Genomic DNA, 21,322 nt, shown 5'->3' with positions numbered 1-21,322 from the left:
TTTTATCCATCCGGTGTCTGCGGTTCCTCCTCTTCACCTCCCGTCATGTTTGGTTATTCTCTTGCAGCTGCAGTTCAAACTACACATACCATCATTTGATTTCACTTTTTCATACTGAAAAAATTATGATATTAAGTTGCGGTTGCACAACAGTACCTTGTTTCTAAGTTTAGTAAATGCTGGTTTAAGTTTGTTATATGATATGTCATTTGACTTTAAATGACATAAACCTTATTAGGGAGATTAAAAAATATATACCAATATCATACACACAGCAGAACTTAGGCAATACAATAAAAAACAAACATGTACACAAACATATATAAATGACTTATAAATTGAATTAGGTAGTTATGCAATATCAAACCACCAGATTTTTTCCCCCTAAAAGACGGTTTCTAATAGGCTACTAAGACCAGGGTTCGTATGGTCATGAAAAGCCTGGGAAAGTTATGGAATTTTAAATGTGTTTCTCCAGGCCTGGAAAAGTCATGGAAAAAAATAATCTACCAAAAGTTTTGGAAAAGTCATGGAAATGTGTTGTATTCATATTTTCATGTCGTTCATTCATTTACGCTAAGTTTTCAATAATTCATATGCTTTTAAAGAAATACGCCCAAAATATAAGCAGGCATACTTGGGTTTGTGCCTTGGAATTCTAATTGTTAGTTTAAATACTACATTTTGTCTCTTTCACCTATACACAAAATGTTTGGTCATGGAAATTTGGTTAAAAGTTATTGAAAAGTCATGGAAAAGTCATGGAAAGTCATGGAAATCCATTGGTCAAAATGTGTATGAACCCTGTAAGACTCCAAGCTGAGAGAACCATGCATGTGGTGGAAGTAAATCAATAGATTTCCACTTTCTAAAAAAAGTCTTCTGATCCAACATGAGATCCAAGTGAATCTGGTCCACTAGAGGCGTAGGGAGGTTGCCTAGAGGGGGTCCCTGAGGACATATAGACTAGGCGTGTAGTGAAAAACAACAAGAAGGGGAAAATTTTATATTTGTGCAGAGGTGTAAAATTGGATTCATCAGAATTAAAGAACATTACTTGACATTTCTCATCAGAGAGGGTAATACCATCTGTGAATCTCTGCTAATTATCTGGGCTGTCACCAAAAAGATGTGCTTAATCTCCTTGGTAACAGCCTCAAAGACTTCTAGTTTGTGCATTTGTCGAGTCTGCAACTTGCAGTCAGTACCACAAAACTTTGTGGTTTAATTTTTGTGGCTATACGCTCATCCTGCAGTTGTGAGCACTCTGTGCTCTGAGATGAACGCTTTACCTAAAAGCGTTCTAATGGCTTCAAGTCAGAGTTGTGTTATTTTGTCTTGTGTAGGCTCGGACATCTCTTAAAGCCTTTATACACACAATGAGAGTTGTTTTGGCCAAAGAATGTAAAGCTTGCCTGCCAGTGCATTTTTTCTTTTCAAATAAAAATCTCCTCATCACCTGCTGCATGTCCCACAATTGTATTTAGTCTTGTTCTTTCTTGCCACTTCTCTTCCAGTGAGTCAAGTATTTGCCAGGCTCGGGCCACTGTGATGATCTATGATGATGGCAACAAGAAGTGGCTGCCGGCTGGTGCTGGAACCCAGACCTTCAGCAGAGTCCAGATCTATCACAACCCCTCTACCAATGCCTTCAGGATAGTGGGACGCAAGATGCAGACTGACCAGCAGGTACATCTGCCTGAAGTGGGCATGCCATGTATGTCTGACAAACTTTGTGTGTTTGGGGCGTGTGTGTCTGAGTGACTTTGCTGTTTGAGTAAGCATGTAAGTGTTAGACGCTCTATCTTTGTATGTTCCCAATCATTCACATTATCTCTCTAACAATGGCTTAACCATGAATCATTCTCTGGGAAATCAACAACAATGTTGAAATATATCTCTCAATGATAAAGAACTAAATCCTTCCACCTAAATTAATGAAAAACTGTTCTAATGTTTTCTGTATAATCCTGCTGACAACCAAACAGGGTAGAAAACATAATGTCCATGGCGGAGGTAATTCATTGTAAAGTCAGGAGATAAGAAGTGTTGAGGCGTTCTGTTTCTTTATTCTCTCGCTTGTTCAAACCTCTCAACCTGACAGCACACTTGTTTGGTTTTGTCAGAACTGTCTTTTACTTCCTGTGGGTTTTGTGCTTTGTGGAAAGGAGAACCTATAAAGAACGATTCTACAGAAGTTTCAGAGGAAACTGAAAGACAAAATTAAGTTGTTTACTATCATACGTTTGTAGCTACAGTACATTACAGTTGTTAAGCCAAAACCTGGTTTCATGCAATTCGGCCGTGTGCCCATTTACTTCACGGGAAAGAAAAAACTAGATTACTACAATCTGGTGGGAAGTTTTGATTGAGATTTGGTGCTGGTCTGAGTGGGGAGTTTGTTTTTAAGGGTTGTTCTGAGTCAAATCATCACACTTGGTTCCATCACACAATACATGCATTTTTCATGCTGGTTTGGAACAAAAGAAAATTATGGAATAGAAATTTCATGTCGTGGGAAATGTGGGCTTTTTGTTGATTCTTTGTTGATTTCGCTGTAATTTGACCAGACATATCTCCCTTAATACAGGTCACAGAGAAATTGTTGGCATATCGTTAAAAAGCTCTCCTCCAGCTCCACGTTAAAGGCACCAGTATGTTATCCACAATACAAAAAAATAGTATTTAAAGTGTTAATGTTAATTGCAAAAATATATATTTTGAATGGTTACATTTTCACCAATGTTTGTTTATAATGTCATTAAGACCTACAGAAAGTTTGGTCTTTGGTTTCGAGTTGTTGATGAGATTAACTGATGCCTGTATCTCCCTAATAAGAAATTTCCTTTCAATGGTTTCTTAGGTAACTTAATCTTCATGTCACATTTCATTGAGATCTGTGAGGGTGCGAAACAAAAGTGTGTTGACTTGACACGGAAAGACACATAAAAAAACATTTATAAAGCCAGATCTACATTCTTACCCAAAAGTAAAGATCATTCGGACCCGAGTGTACTCTTCCTCTATTTTTCAGAAGCTTAAAAATATCAAGATAACATTTTGACTCATGTTGCCAAGTCACATAACAGCTGATTTGGCTGTACTGTTCCTTGAATTAACCCTGGTTTTAAGGATACAAACACAAAACAGTACATACAGATATTATTTTGGCAAAGCGAGTAGTTCCTTTTAGAGAAGCAGAACAAATGTGCTTCATTGACGTTATCACCAGCTTATGACTCAGCAGCTTTCAGCAGATAAAGGTGGTTAGCTCCTAACTGAATGCGTTGGGTAAACTGAGTTTAGGTGGGTCTATTCTTGACAACTCCCCTGCTCTCCCTGTTGCCTCTGCGTCTCTCTCGCCTTCTTTAAACATTGACGACATTGAAAGGGTTCCCAAGAGACGGGTCTTAAAGTGGCTGATGTTTCCTGTGCGATAGTTAGCCTGTTCAGTCATTTCCTGTGACAATTTAGGGTGAAGCCTGATAGCAATAAGGGCTCTCTATTTGTGTGCGGCGGAGACATGCGGCTCAGTTTAGGATGCCGGTGGATGAGAGCATGAGAGAGAATATATGGCGGCGGTATTTTCACCCTACTTCAATGTTCTGCTTGGTTGTCTGCTTATAGAGTCAGTTTTTGCTTATGATGCTTGTCTCTTTAATTTCGTTTATTTATCCTTCTTTGACTGGATGATTAAACTCTACTGAAATTTATATTTGGAAGTGGGACGTTAAGGTTTTTCTGCAGCAATTTAGTCGTTTTTGTCGTTACTTTCGTTCACTTAATTTTTTTTACAAGCTCCTCCTTTTCTGTCATCATAAATGTGCTTCCGGTCCCAACCTCAGCATCCTGTGGCTGCTCTTAGGCCTTGACAGGGCTGTGGAGATTTAATGACTATCACTGACCGACCAGGCAGCCGACCTCGCTACCCTCTGCTTTCAGTGCAGGTTGCATGCCCTGATATACGCCCTGACAGGGTCTCCTCACCTCCTGTCTGCTCTCTGGAATCCAGAGGCTGTTAAACAAATAGTGAAACGGTGTGTCAGCACATTCAGGCTACACTCAAATCCAGATTTTTTTTTTTCTCTCTTGTTGCTGGTTCATGGGCTTCACGCCACCTGCTGGGTGGAATATAAACCAGGAAAATCCAAACAAAATAAAGCAGATGCTATTATTTTCTGCACAAGAAGGGAGGTGGGTTTGTGCATTGTTATTTTTTTGTATTTCCAGTTTTAGGAGTCAGGGTTCCACCTCCTAGAAGCTTTTCTTTTTTTGATGGATAGTTATTTCAAACTTCTCATCAACAGTAGATTGTGTTTAAATATTTCCATTTTCATCTTTCGAAATGATATTATTTGTTCGATTATTGACAATAAGCCACAGAATCACTAACTTTGCTAGCCAACTAAACCAAAATGACCTCCGTGTTGATGAACTGTCCTCTTCCTTTCCCCAGGTGGTTATAAACTGTCCAATCGTGAAAGGTCTCAAGTATAACCAGGCCACACCCAACTTCCACCAGTGGCGGGATGCCCGGCAGGTGTGGGGGCTCAACTTCGGCAGCAAGGAGGATGCTGCTCTATTTGCTAACGGCATGGCTCACGCTCTGGAGGTGCTCACCTCCATGGCAGATGCAGGTAAACACGCAAATGTCACACCAACATCCGTAGCCATGTCACATTCCCTGTTTGCTTACCACTGATTTGGTCTTATTCATGATGGATATTTGATTTCATGCACAACTTAATAACTTTTGGAATATCAGTCACGAAGCACTAAATTTAAACAAATATGAAGAATGCAACTACTTTGTGTCAATGTGAAAATTAGGGTTTTCTCTCGCGATTTGGCTTTAAATAGAACTGTGCGCTGGAAGGTTTTAAACGATTTAGTGCAGGAGTGGTTCCCCTTTTATCCATTGCTCTATGAAGTTTCAGGTTGATTCGAATTTCCCATTTGGATCTGTACTCTGAAAGGTATTGAGTACCTATACTGTTCTAAGGTTTTTTACTCCTTTCCTGTGTCAGTGGTGGAGAGAAATTCTCAACAGCATGTAGCAGGCTTATGTCATTCATCCAATGTTGAGCTACTATCAACTTCTGGTGTGATAGTGTGATGCACATATTCAGCTCTCTTATCCAACATAAACACCAAATCAGTATCTGCGACAATTCCCTTGATCGCTTTGTGACTTTACTGGACACACATACATATGATGAATCAGATGGGTACATCAGTCTCTCTCACATCATGACTGTCCTCAGAAATGTACCTATAGTCAAATACATGGATAGAAATGACCACCTGAATTGAGTGCTTGTTCAAGAGCCTTTAAACCCATTTGCACCACTGTCTAATCCCTTGTTCTTTAATCTTAAAAAAAAACAAAACCGTTTTAAGGAAATATTTTTGTGTTGTGTTTTGGCAGGCTATGCAACCCTCCCCCGCCCGGTGTCGAACGGTCCATCTCCAGAAGAGCTTGAACAACAGCGGAGGTAGTCCAAATAATACCCATCGTTTATTTTAATTTGCTTATTAAGCAAATTAAACCTAACCCTAATACAGCCCTGCCCACAATCTAGTGTGTGTCCTCTGAACCAGGGATAAGCAATGTCAGTGTGACATTGCTTAGGAAGGAAGTTTTCTGTGGAAGCTTTTGGTTTTGCCATTGAGACAACTTGGCTATTCTGTGAGGACATGTGAAGTTTATGTTACTTAAAGAAGAAAACTCTCCTTTGGGTTTAGTTGCATAACAAATCAAGTGGGAGTAAAGCTGTTTTGGCTTTGCAGTAGTCCTATTGGCACGATCTAGTACACACGCATATGTAGAGGATTTGATGGCATTAGCCTGACGCTGCTAAACCCTCGGCCAGCCCCTGTAGGTTAAAGGTTAAAAAGGCAGAAAGGGCGGACACCTTCTCCCATCAACCCCTCCTTCTCTCCACCCATCGATTTGTTCCTGCAGCAGAGACTCTCTGCGGAGGCACCTTGCACCACGCCTGCATATGCTCGATAATAACCATTTAATGCAAATTTATACATGTATATGTTGCACGGGCTGGAAAGCTTTGTGATTGGTCCGGGGGACTGTCTGTCATGTTAGCTGTCAGCCGTCCCAGTGGAAGCTGGCATGCTGTGGCTTATGGGAGCCTTGAAAATGTTCTAAAGCCAGGATATCTGACGACATTGGTGGATATTATTAACGCATGCTTTCATGTCTAATGAACAGGTTCTCATTCACATCAAGTTGTAAAAGATACAACATTTTAATAGAAAAGAAGACAAGATCTCCCCTCCCCACTTCCTGGGCTCACTGCCTAAGCTTTAAATAAATGTGACTGTGTGTGTATGGTCAGTTCATGTGTTGACCTGTCCTTACTTGTTCGTGACACATTGTTCATGTGCTGATCTGTATACAGCTGTTGTGAGTGGCAGATGTGTTGGGGGAGAGGGGAGCTGAGGCTGTTTAAATTAGGCCACCGTAACCAGATGTGGACTTTTCAGCAGTGGGCTTATCGGAGGCCGTGGAATTACTCTGTTTAAATTTGTTCAAAGTCGTTGCATTGACCACAAATTGATTTTAACTTTCCAAACAAACACCAAACATTAAATCTAATTATACAGAATTGCTCAAAAACTGTGGCTAAGGCAGGTGTGGCTGAGGGGTAGAACAGTTGTCCTCCAACCAGAAGATTGTCGGCTCGAATCCTATCCCATGCCGTAGTGTCCATGGGCGAGATGCTGAAACCCCCAAAAAATGTCCCCTAATGAATGCTAATTTTAAGTCCCTTTGGATAAAAGCATCAGCTAAATGACATGTAATGTAATAAAATAAGATAATACAACAATCTGTTGCCCCTTTGGTCCCATTCAGCCTGTCCAGGCACAACACTCAAATGAAATATCATAACATCAAATAATTTATTCATTCTCTCCAACCTCTGATTTATTTTGAGCATGTTTACACATATATGCCGATGACAGATGTGTGTGTTTGTCCGTAGGTTGGAACAGCAGGAACGAGAACGACAGGAGAGAGAACGACAGGAGCGGGAACAGCAGGAAAGGGAGAGACTGGATAGAGAAAGACAAACTGCTGCAGGTCAGGAAACAACTGGGCTGCTCAGCATTACTAAACTTAACCTTAATGCAACCAGTATTAATAGTTCCTCACATTTCACTCAGACTTCTTAAGCCCTGTATTCTTTATAAGACGGGTTCAATAAAATCTTGGTCACAATCTTTGCCAGACTCTATATCTGTTTTCAGACAATCCCCCCTCCCCCTCCCCTGTTTTTTTTCTTTTAGTCCCTATTCCTCCACCTCCACCATTGGCCCCTGGAGGCTCCATTCCTCCACCGGCCCCACCGGCCCCACCAGCCCCACCGGCCCCACCTCCACCCCCTGGCCCCCCTCCGGCCACCGGTATCCCTCCACCCCCAGGACCACCTCCGGGACTATCAACCGCAGGGGGACCCCCGCCAGCTCCACCCCTTCCCACTCCAGGAGGAGGAGGTGGTGGTGAAGGTGGTGGAGTCGGTGGAGGATTAGCAGCTGCCCTCGCAGGAGCTAAACTCCGCAAAGTATCTAAGGTGAGTTAGTAACATCTTTATGGACTTTTGACAGAAATATGATGTTTAAGATGCTTTTGAAAGACAAATAAAAATGTGAATAATATTCTGCTGCTGATCCAGTCACAGAGCTATGATACCTGCTGCTGATTGATTATTGAGTCACACTGCCTACACAGTGCCTGCCTGACACTTTTTGTTGCTATCTGCTGCCCTCAGCAGGAGGATTCGGCAGCCTCACTAGGCAGAGGTGACTCGAGCCGCAGCAGCAACTCTGGTGGCGGTGGAGGCAGTCTGATGGGTGAGATGAGTGCCATCTTGGCACGAAGGTGGGTGAAGTTTGCAGTTACTTGAAATTTAAATAAAAAAATCCAATGAACCAATGCAAAGAGACTATAAGGATTTCCCTAATTCAGGTTTTATATTGAGTTGCTTTTCATTTCCCCTGTGCAATGTAACCTGTCCATCTGTAATGTTTTGTTAGCTTGTCCAGTGTTAATGTTGTTAAGCTACTATAGAATTATTCCTTGTCATTAGTGAGTCCTCCTCAAACAATTATACAATATACTGTCACTTGTTTTTGTGTGCAGGATGCTGTGTGTACAGCTTTTAAAAACAGTCTAGCAGCTGTGGCCAAAAGTTTTGAGAATGACACAAGTATTGGTTTTCACAAAGTGTTTTGCTTCAGTGTTTTTAGATCTTCTTTCAAATGTTACTATGGTATCCTGAAGTATAATTACAAGCATTTCATAAGTGTCAAAGGATTTTATTGACCATTACATTAAGTTGATGCAAAGAGTCAATAATTGCTTTTTCAAGACCACTGCAATTTGCCCTGGCATGCTGTCAATTAACTTCTGGGCCACATCCTGAATGATGTTAGCTCATTCTTGAATAATCAATGCTTGGAGTTTGTCAGAATTTGTGGGTTTTTGTTTGTCTACCCGCCTCTTTAGGATTGAACACAAGTTCTCAACTTGATTAAGATCTGGGGAGTTTCCTAGGCATGGACCAAAAATTTCGATGTTTTGTACCCCGAGCCACTTAGTTATCACTTTTGCCTTATGGCAAGGTGCTACATCATGCTGAAAAAGGCATAGTTCGTCACCAAACTCATCTTGGATGGTTGGGAGAACTTGCACCCGGAGGATTTTTGGTACCATTCTTTATTCATGGCTGTGTTCTTAGGCAAAATTGTTAGTGAGCCCACTCCCTTGGCTGAGAAGCAACCCCACACATGAATGGTCTCAGGATGCTTTACTGTTGGCAAGACACAGGACTGATGGTAGCGCTCACCTTTTCTTCTCCGGATAAGCTTTCGTCCAGATGCCCTAAACAATCAGTAAGGGGATTCATCAGAGAAAATGACTTTGCCCCAGTCCTCAGCAGTCCAATCCCTCTACCTTTGCTAGAATATCAGTCTGTCCCTGATGTTTTTCCTGGAGAGAAGTGGCTTCTTTGCTGCCCTCTTTGACACCAGCCCATCCTCCAAACGTCTTCGCCTCAATGTGCGTGCAGATGCAATCACGCCTGCCTGCGGCCATTCCTGTGCAACCACTGCACTAGTGGTGCCCCGATCCTGCAGCTGAATCATCTTTAGGAGACGGTCCTGGCGCTTGCTGGACTTTCTTGGGCGCCCTGAAGCCTTCTTCACAACAATTTAACCTTAAAGTTCTTGATGATCAGATAAATGGAAGATTTAGGTGCAATTTTATTAGCAGCCCTTTTTGTGCAAAGCAATGATGACTGCACGCGTTTCCTTGCAGGTAACAATGGCTAACAGAGGAAGAACATTGATTTCAAGCACCACCCTCGTTTTAAAGCTTCCAGTCTGCAATTTATCTCAATCAGCATGACAGAGTGATCTCCAGACTTGTCCTCGTCGACACTCTCACCTGTGTTAACAAGAGAATCACTGACATGATGTCAGATGGTCCTTCTTTGGCAGGGCTGAAATGCAGTGGAAATGGTTTTTGGGGAATTAAGTTCATTTTCGTGGCAAAGAAGGACTTTGCAATTAATTGCAATTCATCTGATCACTCTTCATAACATTCTGGAGTATATGCAAATTGCCATCACAAAAACTGAGGCAGCAGACATGGTGAAAATGACCATTTGTCCCATTCTCAAAACTTTTGGCCACTGCTGTATAGTGAAGTTAAAAACCTTGTGTTCATCCTACCTGATCTATCCGCTTCATAGTCTGTTGTGAAATATAAACTTTTAAATTATTTACATAACTCGTGTTATTTTTACACAATCTTCAGACTCCAGTTCACAACTTTTAAAATAAAAAAATTCAGCTCATTAATAGCTCAGAACCCGCAACTTCTGTGAATGTCGGTGTCAGTCCCATATAATGAAATAAAAATGGTCAGATCAGATTATCGAAATGGTCTGGCGGGACAGAATTTATTGCTTGCTGCCATATCCCATCACTTTAGAAGAAGAAAAGTTCAAGTTAAACTTAGTTAGGTTGAACTTCATAATATAATTTGTACAAATTACTCTTCAAATTTCCTTGTGTGTTTAACTCTAAATGACAGTGATTATTTTATGACATCAGGAGGAAAGCTACAGACACTGGAGAGAAGCCAGCTGTGAAGACACAAGATAATGTAAGATGTCACATTATGTATTAAAAGACGCCAAACATATCTTCTGTTTCTATATGTGACCAAGCACTGTTGATGATTGATTGTGTAAAAACTAAGGCTCAGCTCGAGGATGACTCAGTCTTAACAGAAGGTCTCAATCTTTTCTTTCTAGGATGATTCAGAGCCTCAAGGTCAAAGCGGTGAGAACTGAACATTTTAATCTGTTGCATGCCACCCACATTCATTTTGATATTCATTTGACATATAGACTTTGTAAATGTTAATAACTCTCTGTCCTCCCTCTCAGACACCCTGAGAAGACCGTGGGATAAATCCTCTGTGAACAGGTAATCCTGGATTCTCTCTCTGTATTTCTGTGCTGACATTAACAGTGAGTCTGTAACCACTGGGTGTTTAGTGTCTCATGTTTCAACTCATCCAAGGAGCAGATCTCCACCAGTGTGTTTGTGTTTGCCTTTGTGAACATGTATGGTTGCGGACAAAGTGTGCATTTGTGTGCGTGACTGTTCATTTCCATTCTAAGAGGAGAGTGTGTGTCTCACTAACAGGAATAACTCCATCACCAAGATCATGGACTCCACTTCCTCATTGTCCCATGGTTCCAGGTATACATGCTGTCCCGTTCCCTTGTTACCGTAGCTCCCTGTGCGTTTTCTGTTCAGGTTAGCACAGCAGCTGTTGTAGCACATTTTACCATTGATGGCACCACTTAATGGATCAGATAATGGCATACACCTGAGGGACTGATAGGTGTACAGCTTCTGTGTTCCCTGAAAACTGAACTAGGATTGTATATTTTCACATGCCCCCTTTGAGTGCTGGGCTCGGTGCTGTCCTCTTGTGGTTGTCATTCTGATGGCTTAGCCTTTCCTGTCAATAGATGGTAGCTGAGGGATGTGTATGTAGCTGTAGTAGTCAAGAGGTGGATCAACTCAACCACCATATGTGTTTGTACAAAAAATTTGTTTTCAGAGTAGCATGAGTTTTTTTTTTATTTACATCATAGGCATAAAAGGAGACATATTATGCTTTTTCAGTTTTTCCCTTTCTTTTAGTGTGTTGTTTTTTTGTATGTAAAGGTTCTGCAAAGTTAAAAAGCCCAAATCCTGCAGTAAAAGACGCTCATCTCCCTCACAGAAAACATTTCTCCTGAAGGTCATGAAACACCTCATCAGTAGTCCGGCTAATACTTTTGCATCATTGTGATGTCTTGTGATTCAAACGATCTGCAACAAGCTGCAACTTGTCACACGTTCAGTGGATGTGTCAGAGGTGTTGCCCAATCCCAACACATCAGATCACAACAGGGTCATCTCCTCTTCTGTATACTTAAACGTTTTGCTATGTTTTGTGAGGGCTCAACGCAGCCCAGGTAAAGCAATGGAAAAAGTTGACCAATCACAACAGAGTGGGTCCGCTGGCCAATCACAGCGGGGCTGTGGGCTAAAGTGGTAGGGGGTTCTTAAAGAAACCGGAGAAGAGGAGCTGCAACAATGAAAGGTGTGAGGAAAGTGATGCATTTTCTGAAAAGTAGAGCATGTAAACCCTTTCAAGTAATAACCTAAATTAATAATATATACCTGAATTATGAGCATAATATGTCTCCTTTAATTTATGAATGGTAGGTTAATAAACTTAGATACTGCAATGCTCATTGCATCTCTGCAATGTATGTTTACGTTTCTGTATCTCTCTCTCTCTTCACTGCTCCTTCAACCCTCTGGTGCTATGGTGATGAGCTTGATTGACAGTTGGGCTGTCTTTGCAGTGCCATGGACATCCTTGGCTTTTTTCTGAAACACAGAAACATGAAGTAATTTTCTGCGTTTGTCTGTTTTTGTTGTCTCCTAACAGGGTGAAGCCTGCAGGCAACAGTAATGATGCAGGTGGAATGGAGGACTCAGATTTAGAAAAAATTAAACAGGTGAGTTTGTCACCACCACAAAGGAGCTACACCCGAATGGGTGCCATTAAATGCATATGAAAAAAAAAGCTTTATAATTTATACCATATGATGATGAATAACTGGTTAAATTAAATAAGCAGAGTAGGTGGTGTCTCTTATCGAATTGGTTGCCAAAGTTAATTCATTAACACACTATATGACATCCTTCTCTAAGTTCATAGTGACACCGTCTTTCCCAACATATGATCATATATTAGTTTTCAATCTCTACAAGCTTTAGGTTGTTACTCTAGTCAAATTAGCAGGCAGAGATGCATTATATGCATCTCTGCCTGCTAATTTGCATCTTCATGATCTAACTTATATTATATTATTTGGTGATGGAGTTTACTTTTATGATCTTTAGATTGTCTTTATCATTAGCAAAGATATCTTAAAAAATCGGAATCTTGGACCATGTTTTTGTTATGTTGACCCAAAGTTAATTATCCGGATATACCCTCACAAGTAATATTCCTAGTTTGGCAAAAATCTGTGAATATGTATATGCACACAGGCAATGGCAAAAACAACAACCTTCTTCTGGCTAGTACAGCACACAGGGTAATAAAAAATCAATGATTCCAAATTAAGGCCGGCGTTGTGGAGATATCAGATTTCCCACCATCTGCATGTACTGACATGAGTTTCCTACAGTGCATGTGAATGAATTCTCTGATTACCTGTGTAAACTGGTTCCTATGAGTAACCTGGTTACATTTATGCTTGAAAACCCACTGAGGGTAAACTACAGAATCATCATGACTAACGGTTTGTTCATCAATTGATTCCTTTGCAGGAGATCCTCGAGGAGGTGCGGAAAGAACTACAAAAAGTCAAGGAGGAAATTATTGGAGGTGAGATTACTCTCCGGAAAATATAATTGCTTCAATGTAGAATATTTCAGGCTCCTAATGCTTGTGTGTCCACTTCTTTTTCACAGCCTTTGTTCAGGAGCTGCAAAAGAGAAGCACATAGTTCTGCTGAGTGTCAGGTGTAACGGAGGGATTTGACAGATGGAGGGGGCTGAGGCCTGTCGGGACCTCTCCTCCACTGCGCCCTCCCATGTAGCCCAGGGATTTCTCTTTTTCACCTACACACTTTCTCTTGTCTCTATCTCTGTCTCACATGAGCATACTTGCTTTGCTTATGTGTCCGACATGCATATTCACTTCATGTAAATGGTAATCCAGGGAACCTCCTCATGTCGCCCTCCAGGCACTTTTGATGATCGCTCATGAGTATTGCAGCAGTTATCCCCTCTCATCTATCCCATCTCTTCCCTGCTCATTTATCTCGTCCCGTTGTGTCCTTTATGTGCCCTACTCATCTGAACCAATTTAGAGCACATACCTGCAGCCAGTTTCTCTTCCTGTCCGTCATCATGTACACTCATCATAACCCTCTTCTGTCCAGATTCCTCCTAATTGTGTCCTCTCCCTTCTGCTATCAGACGCACCATTTACTGATAGAGCAGTCTTCAGTATTCAGGGACAACTTATCAGCCACATTTGTACTGTAATTAACAAAACGCTGACATGCTGGGAACCTTTTTTTCTCTCTCGTTCTCAGTTGACAAATTATTGTTCAGTGTCAAATAAGCTCCGTCATCCTCTAGCATTCTGCCTCTGATGGTGGTTAGAGGCTGAGTAAACAACAACAATCAAGGATCGATCAGACACTCCACAAGTGGACTTTGAGCAGTGACTAAACTGAAACAGCACAACACCCGCCTTTGCTGCTGCAAGATTAAGACATTTCAGGAAGAGGAGACAAGTAGAGGGACTGTGACGGACAACCTGAGTGCTGTGAAAGAGGAGTGTGTTGTAGTTTTATGATGTGTGAGAAATGTCATCTTTGCATTGCACTTGTTCCAGAGGAAGTGTGTCTGCCTGCTGCACCGCCTTGACAGACTGTAACCTCTCATATTATTTGTTGGCCGGTGTAGTGGCTCTACACCGTGCTCCCACTAGTCATTTCCTTCCATTCTAGCTATTTCTAACTTTGAAACATGAAAACAATGGCCATGATGAGGTCAAATAATTTGGCCCTGACCAACTGCCTTGAGGATAAAAATATATATATAGATATTATATATATATGGAAAAATATATTTGTTTTGAGGGAAATGTTAGCAAAAATTAAATGGTGTTTCTATTTTAATTGAAGTGACTTGTGAATGGGGATTTTGTTTGCTTCTTTTTCAATGATTGTTTTCTAATGAAATGTTATTTTGGGTTTACTGTTTCTTTTTTCTATTAGAGTCTAGGCTTTTTACACTGAAATGTAAAAAAAAAAACAGCTTAGAGACACTGGATTAGAAATGCGTTTATAGTCGAATACAGCTGCTTCTTGAAATGCATTACATGTCTTGAGTCTTCTTTTTGTGTCCTGTTGCAAGACCTCTTTGAATGTTTCAGATTGGACTAATGATATGCTGTTTGTACACATTACCTCACAATAGGGGAGGATCTTGGGGTGGGGTCAGCGGGGCATAGGAAATCTAATAGGCCCATGAAGCTTTGCTGTCCTGTCAGTAGGCTTTAAAAAAAGGGGTCATCTACTAACAAAAGAGCTGAACAGCGTGATTCATTTCATTATCTGAACAGACATTTTGATAATCAGCCATTATATAATACATCTATCCAAGGAAGACTTAATTAGTTATACCAAGCTAAGCGATTGAGACTATCCTATATACTTCTATAAAAGCCATAAATCCATATGATATCAAGTGTGTTTTAAGAAAAACATGCTTTATTCACAATGTCAAGGCAAGGTTCTAAGCTACTTACAATCATCAGGTTTAATCGAGACCTTTCTGATTGGTGGAGCACATTGTAACAATGGAAATATTTACCACAACTGCGAAAATCATGTCGAATGGATGGCTCAGCCTTGGATTATGTTTACCTCAAAGCAACCATGATTTCACTCTTCTAACATGCCTATAGTCTTTTTGCAATGACTAATGTGATGTGTAGTTTCTTCACACTTAAACAATTATCTCCACAGCCTTGTACCTTTTCTTATCTTCAGTATGTTTTTTTGCTCATAAATCAAATGTGTCATGGTCACGATTCATCCCATAGCTGGTCGCCCAGGTTCCGTAAAACTCTTTATAAAGATTTTCGGAAATGTCAATAGAGGAAAAAAATGGAATGCCAATTTTAGATATACAATATGGATAAGCAAGGAACAAATTAAAAAATGTATTCAATGTGTGGCTTTGCTCAAAGCTTTAGAGCTAACAGTCACAAGGAATGACAAATGTGCAACTTACAGGATCAGGAATTGTGCATGGATGTTGTCATATAATTGACCCATCTGTGTCAATGGCGGCCCATTTATTGCCCCTGATGTAGATCATTCCTAGATCTGCCACCGTTTTTGAAATTCATTGTAAAATGTAGTAAATACAACTTTAACTACAGACATGTAATCCATATTTGATGAATAAATTAAAAAAAACATGACTGATTTCTAGCTTCAAACTAAATTTTAGTTTGGATTAAATTAAATGACTCCTTTCAATGATATAGTTTCACTAAATTGAAATTGCTTGCCTGTGTCCCAAACTGTACCACCTGTTCTCTTAAAGGTTAATAGTGGGACTGAGCTTTAGAAATATGTAAATTATTGAAAAAAATGTAGTTTGCTAATTTGGTGCGGAATTGACGTAGATTGACGCATTTTGAGTTGGTTTCACGCAGAATATTTTGCGGGTTGTGAACAGTAAAAACGAGGATATAATGTGTCATCTTGAATAAACTAACTCATCATTTGGAATATCTCATATTAATGTTCAGTACCAGAGTCGCTCTCCTCCCAGAGTTGGGGAAAAGCTCTGATCCGTTTCCGCCGCCATTGCGGATTTTGGACAGGAGATCAGCCGTAGCCACTGCAATCCATCGATGCGGTGCGGGGAGCGCACTCTGAAGGGGGGACACGCTCCACGTCTTTGCTGATCCCAGCTTTCGGAAAACACGATCAACAACGCCGCATATTCTATTGTTAATCGTGCTCTTTCATTTTTCACTGATTGGCTCCGACCTTACACGTACAGTGAGGAGGTCGTAGCTAGCGCGCTGCTACTGGCTAGCTAGCGAGCCGCACGGCTAGATTTTCAGGACTCCGGAGAAGCTCAACGAAAACGCCATGGCTCAAATCCTGCCTATCCGCTTCCAGGAGCACCTGCAGGTATGTAAGCAAACCCTAACCCGCTGAATGAGCCCCCCCAAAATCCATCCATTTTCTCATTTACCGGCTCAGCCGTCGTTTGACAGGATGCTAGCTAAGCTAAACGTCAATACCCTCAGCAAATGAATGACCTCCCCTCCCCCGTTTAGCTAGCAGCTAGTATTCCAGTGTAGCAGCTCTCATTCATTTCAGTGATGGATGTTGTTCGTCGATTTTGGCTGTCACCGATAACTTGGGAGAGAAACCAGTTATCATTAAACATGTGTGCTGACCTTCAGTGACAAATTATTACGCTTTTGACACATACGTGGCTACATCAGCTAATAGCCGCGACATCAGCTAGCTAACCGTGACAGCTAGTGTCATGAACGTTGTTGAAGCCGAGTTGTCTAAGCCTGAGCTTTGTAAGATATGGATCTGTTAGGCAGCCATGGTTTTATTATCACACCGAACATCCCATGGTGGTGATGATGGGGTGTCAAGTGAGGTACTAAAGGCTGCCTTCTGACAGGTCCCTGTGCCATTTCCAGTTATTGTGATGTGGTGTCACGACAGGCCATTTTTACCAGCTGAATACATCCGGTTGTGTTTTCCAACTTTGAGATAATATATCGCCTCATCCAGCTGTGCAAGGTGGAGCAGGTGATCCATCCATTCCGTCATAAATGACACCATTATCCAGCCCTCTCCATCTCTTCATACATACACATCACATTATTTAAAAAAACACATGGGACCGGATTACAGACAGTCAGTCCTGAGCTCAGCTGATACATCTCAGCTCTGACTGAATAAGATATGCTTAGTTTAAATTACTTCTCACGTAATGTTTAGATTGCAATTTTGACATTATGACCTTTTACAGTAAATGTCGAATTTATTGCTCAACTGCTGTATTGGACAGTTCATTTTATTATCGTAAACTGGAAACCAAGAGTCTTTGTTACACTATCCCATAGCACTGGCCATATTGTTGCATTTGAAGGATAGTGCTGTACAACTATAACCCAGGAAACTATAAAGTGGTTGTATCTACAGAACTCAATGTGCTGTGAGAAACTTTTGGAACCCACTGTATCTCAGAGACCACACTCACAGTGATGGAAGAACTCATGCCCACCAGACTTATGATACAATTTAATTTGATTTAACGACAAAAGAAGTCGACAGAATGTGTCGCTGACTCCGACTGGTTTGCTACCATCATTGTGTTGCTTGTTCCTTAAAAAATTTGCCATTGCAACTATAATTTCATTATCTTGGTTTTGATTAATTTTTAACCCATTTTTTCAGTGTGATATAGAATGGCTGAATGGATAATAACTCTTAAATTGTCTAGTTGTTTAAATGATGTTCCTGGCTGTCCTGTTTTACAAAAGGGATCACAATTGACATGTTTATTGTACTGTCATTGTATCTGCCTTGACATTTTTTTTAAATAAAAATTTCTGCCATGAGCTGCTACTGAACCAGACTGTACATGCTGATTTTAGCTCCAGAACCTGGGCATCAACCCAGCCAACATTGGATTCAGCACTCTGACCATGGAGTCTGACAAGTTCATCTGCATCAGGGAGAAAGTGGGTGAGCAGGCCCAGGTCGTCATCATAGATCTGGGCGACCCCAACAATCCCATCCGCAGGCCCATCTCTGCAGACAGCGCCATCATGAACCCTGCTAGCAAAGTTATCGCCCTCAAAGGTAAGCACCAGCAAAATGCATATATCTAGCACTGGATAGCTCGTAGTTTGATGCGCCACCTAGGTAGATTCAGTGCTAGTTCTTTGTTAAAGCACCTACACATACGTTGCTGTTGTGCTCTTCTAATATCTTTGACAGTTTGTGTATATATTATTTGTGTTGTCAGTCGGTTATGTAGCTGTCACAGTCTGCTTTTCGTTTTGGTGTTCATATGTAGATCACCTCATTTCTGTTTGTCATAAATAACTTGTTAGTAATACCAAAACATTTCAATGTTCCAGACAATATTTTCCCAGGACAACTAGACGTAATACCAGTGCAAGTAAATTGTCATGCTGTCATGAATGCTTTGTCTATTTTGCTTGTTTTTGCTCTTTTTTCATTTCTTACTGCTTTCTTATGTTTGCAGACGGTGAGTTCAATTTTACATATCATGAGTTGTCAAAGTGTGTCTTGAAATGTTTACAAAGTACTGAAAGTAATTTTAATGAATGCTTGGATTTACATTGATAACACAACCAGGGCATAGTAAAAATAAGAGGGCAGGTTCTAGGGTTTTTTCTGTTTGGGTGTTTGTTCCATTTGCTACAATGTACATATGTTATAATACAGCTGACTGTTTCCTAAAATGTGTTTCACATTAACTTCATTACCGTATGGATATTGGAATATAAAGTCTTACATCTTTCAGATAGATATTATTTTTACGATGAACATCCTGCCCACAGGGCGTTTTGTCTAATTCGCATTATAAACAGATCTTTACATAATATTCCTAGGGCGGCAGTATAGTTTAATGAAGACACAGAAGTGGTGTCCTCATTCAAGTAATGGAACAAATTGACTCAAATGAAGCCTCAAAACAAACCTAGGTAATGTGAAAAGCACATGAAGATGTACTGATTCCATTTTCATAAAAAACTAAATTTGGCAACATTCAACCATTGTCAGTAACAGCCTGAAGGCACCCATATAACAATATCTTTGCCAGAACAAAATAAACTCTAGATTAATTAAAACATTAGGTCAGTATTCATACATTTTACTAAAGGTTATGTGCCTTATAAAATGGCCAGTATGTAGTAGAATCATGCTGGAAAAAAACAATATGGTAAGTTATTCAATTGGGAAAATCAAGCAAGCGTTGGCATTCAAGCCAGTCTTGAATTAAAATAATGCAATACTATATTGTCTTACTGTCCTATGGACATGTTTTTATGAAAATAACTTTTTAATCAATTTATTTATTTGATCAAATATTATAATATTTAACATCGGCCAGCGGAGGCCAGTGCTATCATACTGATTTGAACATGATACCTGCAGATTGATCTGCGTAGAAAGTGCTTGGATGGATATTGGTTCTGTTTTTCCATCACTACTATTTTTAAATATGTTCTAATCCAGCCTTAGGCAGGCAGTAAACAGAAAGGCCAGAGCTTTTGATATAAGTTAGGACATGCATACCTATTATGCCAAATTTGAAATTGTCACATTTAGCATTTAGCAATTGCCCAGTTTGGCACCCCGCTGGTACCTATTAAAGATATCACGGAGACCAGATCTAGACCAGTGCATTTATACTGATCAGTTTGAATACACCAAAAAACTATAATAATGACACAGTTACTAATAATAATAAAAAAATGCATGAAAATTAAACACAGATCATCAATAAAGGTTGACTTATGTTTTATAGTTTGTCTTGCCTTTCAACCAGCACTTTTACTCCACCTTTCCTTAATAGAGAAAAATTAATCTAAAACGTAACTTGGTTCTTATTTTATGAATTAATTCTGTGATCTAGCACAATGCCTATGCAAATACAGTAGCAGTGTCAATTTAGAATGATGATTGGCAAGGATTAACCTGTGACATTGGTTTTATACCTTAAATAAATCAATGTTTATTGATTTGAAGGGATCCTCTGTCACGTTTTCTCTAGACTAATTACTGATTTGTACTTGACTTCTTTTCACTTTTCAGTTAAGGTAGACTGTGTAATGCTCAGTGTACTCTACACAGTGTTTGTAAAGCATTTGTTCAGAAATGTCACTATACCTCAATTTAGATGTGAGTCATTGTCATTCATATGCTGTGTTAATTATAAATCACAGTTAATTCTAGGGTTAAGTTTGGTTTAGGCTTGTTTGGGCCCGATTGAAGTGGAGTGGTTTTCCAATGGGTGTGATTGTTCGTCCATCCAGCATCCTTCCCATCGTCACATCTGTTTGTGTGCTTTGTGGTCCTCTTTTGCTTATCTGCATTCAGACCTAACCTAAATTCCCACATCCCTCATTTTAGGATTAAATTTCAATGGGAATCCCTTAAGAGCTGTAACAGCTTGCTTGGAGTTTCATTTCTCTTGTAGGTGGTGTGGGTAGAGGGCTGGATACAGTCCATGAGGCCTCATTCTGACTCGCAATGGGCACCATGTTTTTCTGCTGACATTGATTCCTAATTGATTTAGTTTCGGTTGAAAAGATTTTAACCGTTCTTAAATTGACAATTCAATTTCATCCGTGAAGAACAGTTTGAGTGCTAGATCTGCACAGAATTGTATATTCCTGTGACCACATTTTCTAACTAGAAAATCTATACAGTTACTTTCTTAAAATGGACACCAATATTCCAATGTTATACTGATTAAGCTAATAGTCTGAATGAGCCACTGCCACAGCCCCAGAATTTTTCAGAATTAGTTCATACTCAGAATAAGCATTAATTGATTTAAATGTGAATTATGGGGGAGAAACTATAGTTAGGCATTGCGTTTTAAGGGATATGGTTATTATCAAGTGCTTGGATAAGTGCAAACATTGCAATGGTGATATGTTATGCTCTGTAACATGTAATACAAATTATGAATTTAATGTCTGATTACAAGTCATGTAAACACCATAATCACAATAATGTTTGATGCAGAATAAGGTCAATAGTTGTAATATTGGTGTCCATGTTAACATAGTCTGTGAAAATTTGTAGCATCCAATGTGCTGATTGAAAGGTCAAAATTAGCAAAATTCGGTTCACATTGCAAATGAATCTACCTGAACTCTGCACATAAACATATTTACCTTACTTTATGATGTTGCATTGCAGATAAAGTTGAGCAACACCAAACACGGTGGCCTGGCCTCATTAAAATATAAGAAGGGGCTGCACCTTTAGTCAGTTTGAACAGTGTAATGTGTCTTGAATTTCTCAAATCAAAAATCCGTTTATAGATTGGTGATTTCAAATCTTAAGAACTTTTCATAATCAGTCAGGTCTAACTGAATGCAGAT

The 21,322-nt window shown here is 40.1% G+C and overlaps 2 protein-coding genes across 4 annotated transcripts in view; both read left to right on the top strand.

The window, feature by feature from the left end:
• Nucleotides 1-14,496, top strand: part of vaspb (vasodilator stimulated phosphoprotein b) — a 31,883-nt gene extending 17,387 nt beyond the window's left edge. The window contains exons 2-14 of one of the 2 annotated variants that reach the window (XM_062385738.1): nt 1,518-1,689; nt 4,457-4,637; nt 5,429-5,495; nt 7,005-7,102; nt 7,309-7,592; nt 7,791-7,900; nt 10,138-10,189; nt 10,341-10,368; nt 10,476-10,515; nt 10,738-10,794; nt 12,044-12,113; nt 12,934-12,991; nt 13,078-14,496. In XM_062385738.1, coding sequence (XP_062241722.1) covers nt 1,518-1,689; nt 4,457-4,637; nt 5,429-5,495; nt 7,005-7,102; nt 7,309-7,592; nt 7,791-7,900; nt 10,138-10,189; nt 10,341-10,368; nt 10,476-10,515; nt 10,738-10,794; nt 12,044-12,113; nt 12,934-12,991; nt 13,078-13,112 — 1,252 coding nt within the window. In that variant the 3' untranslated portion in view covers nt 13,113-14,496. The remainder of the gene's footprint in view (nt 1-1,517; nt 1,690-4,456; nt 4,638-5,428; nt 5,496-7,004; nt 7,103-7,308; nt 7,593-7,790; nt 7,901-10,137; nt 10,190-10,340; nt 10,369-10,475; nt 10,516-10,737; nt 10,795-12,043; nt 12,114-12,933; nt 12,992-13,077) is intronic. The other variant, XM_062385739.1, reaches the window with a different exon arrangement.
• Nucleotides 14,497-15,998: 1,502 nt separating this feature from the next.
• The window catches only part of LOC133951755 (clathrin heavy chain 1), a 34,479-nt gene continuing 29,155 nt past the window's right edge, over nt 15,999-21,322 (top strand). Inside the window, exons 1-2 of one of the 2 annotated variants that reach the window (XM_062385881.1) lie at nt 15,999-16,334; nt 17,828-18,035. In XM_062385881.1, the coding sequence (XP_062241865.1) occupies nt 16,293-16,334; nt 17,828-18,035 (250 nt within the window). In that variant the 5' untranslated portion in view covers nt 15,999-16,292. The remainder of the gene's footprint in view (nt 16,335-17,827; nt 18,036-21,322) is intronic. The other variant, XM_062385882.1, reaches the window with a different exon arrangement.

This window comes from Platichthys flesus, chromosome 4 (genome assembly GCF_949316205.1).
Source record: "Platichthys flesus chromosome 4, fPlaFle2.1, whole genome shotgun sequence".
Lineage (NCBI taxonomy): Eukaryota > Metazoa > Chordata > Actinopteri > Pleuronectiformes > Pleuronectidae > Platichthys > Platichthys flesus.
This window is presented reverse-complemented; position numbering and strand designations above follow the sequence as displayed.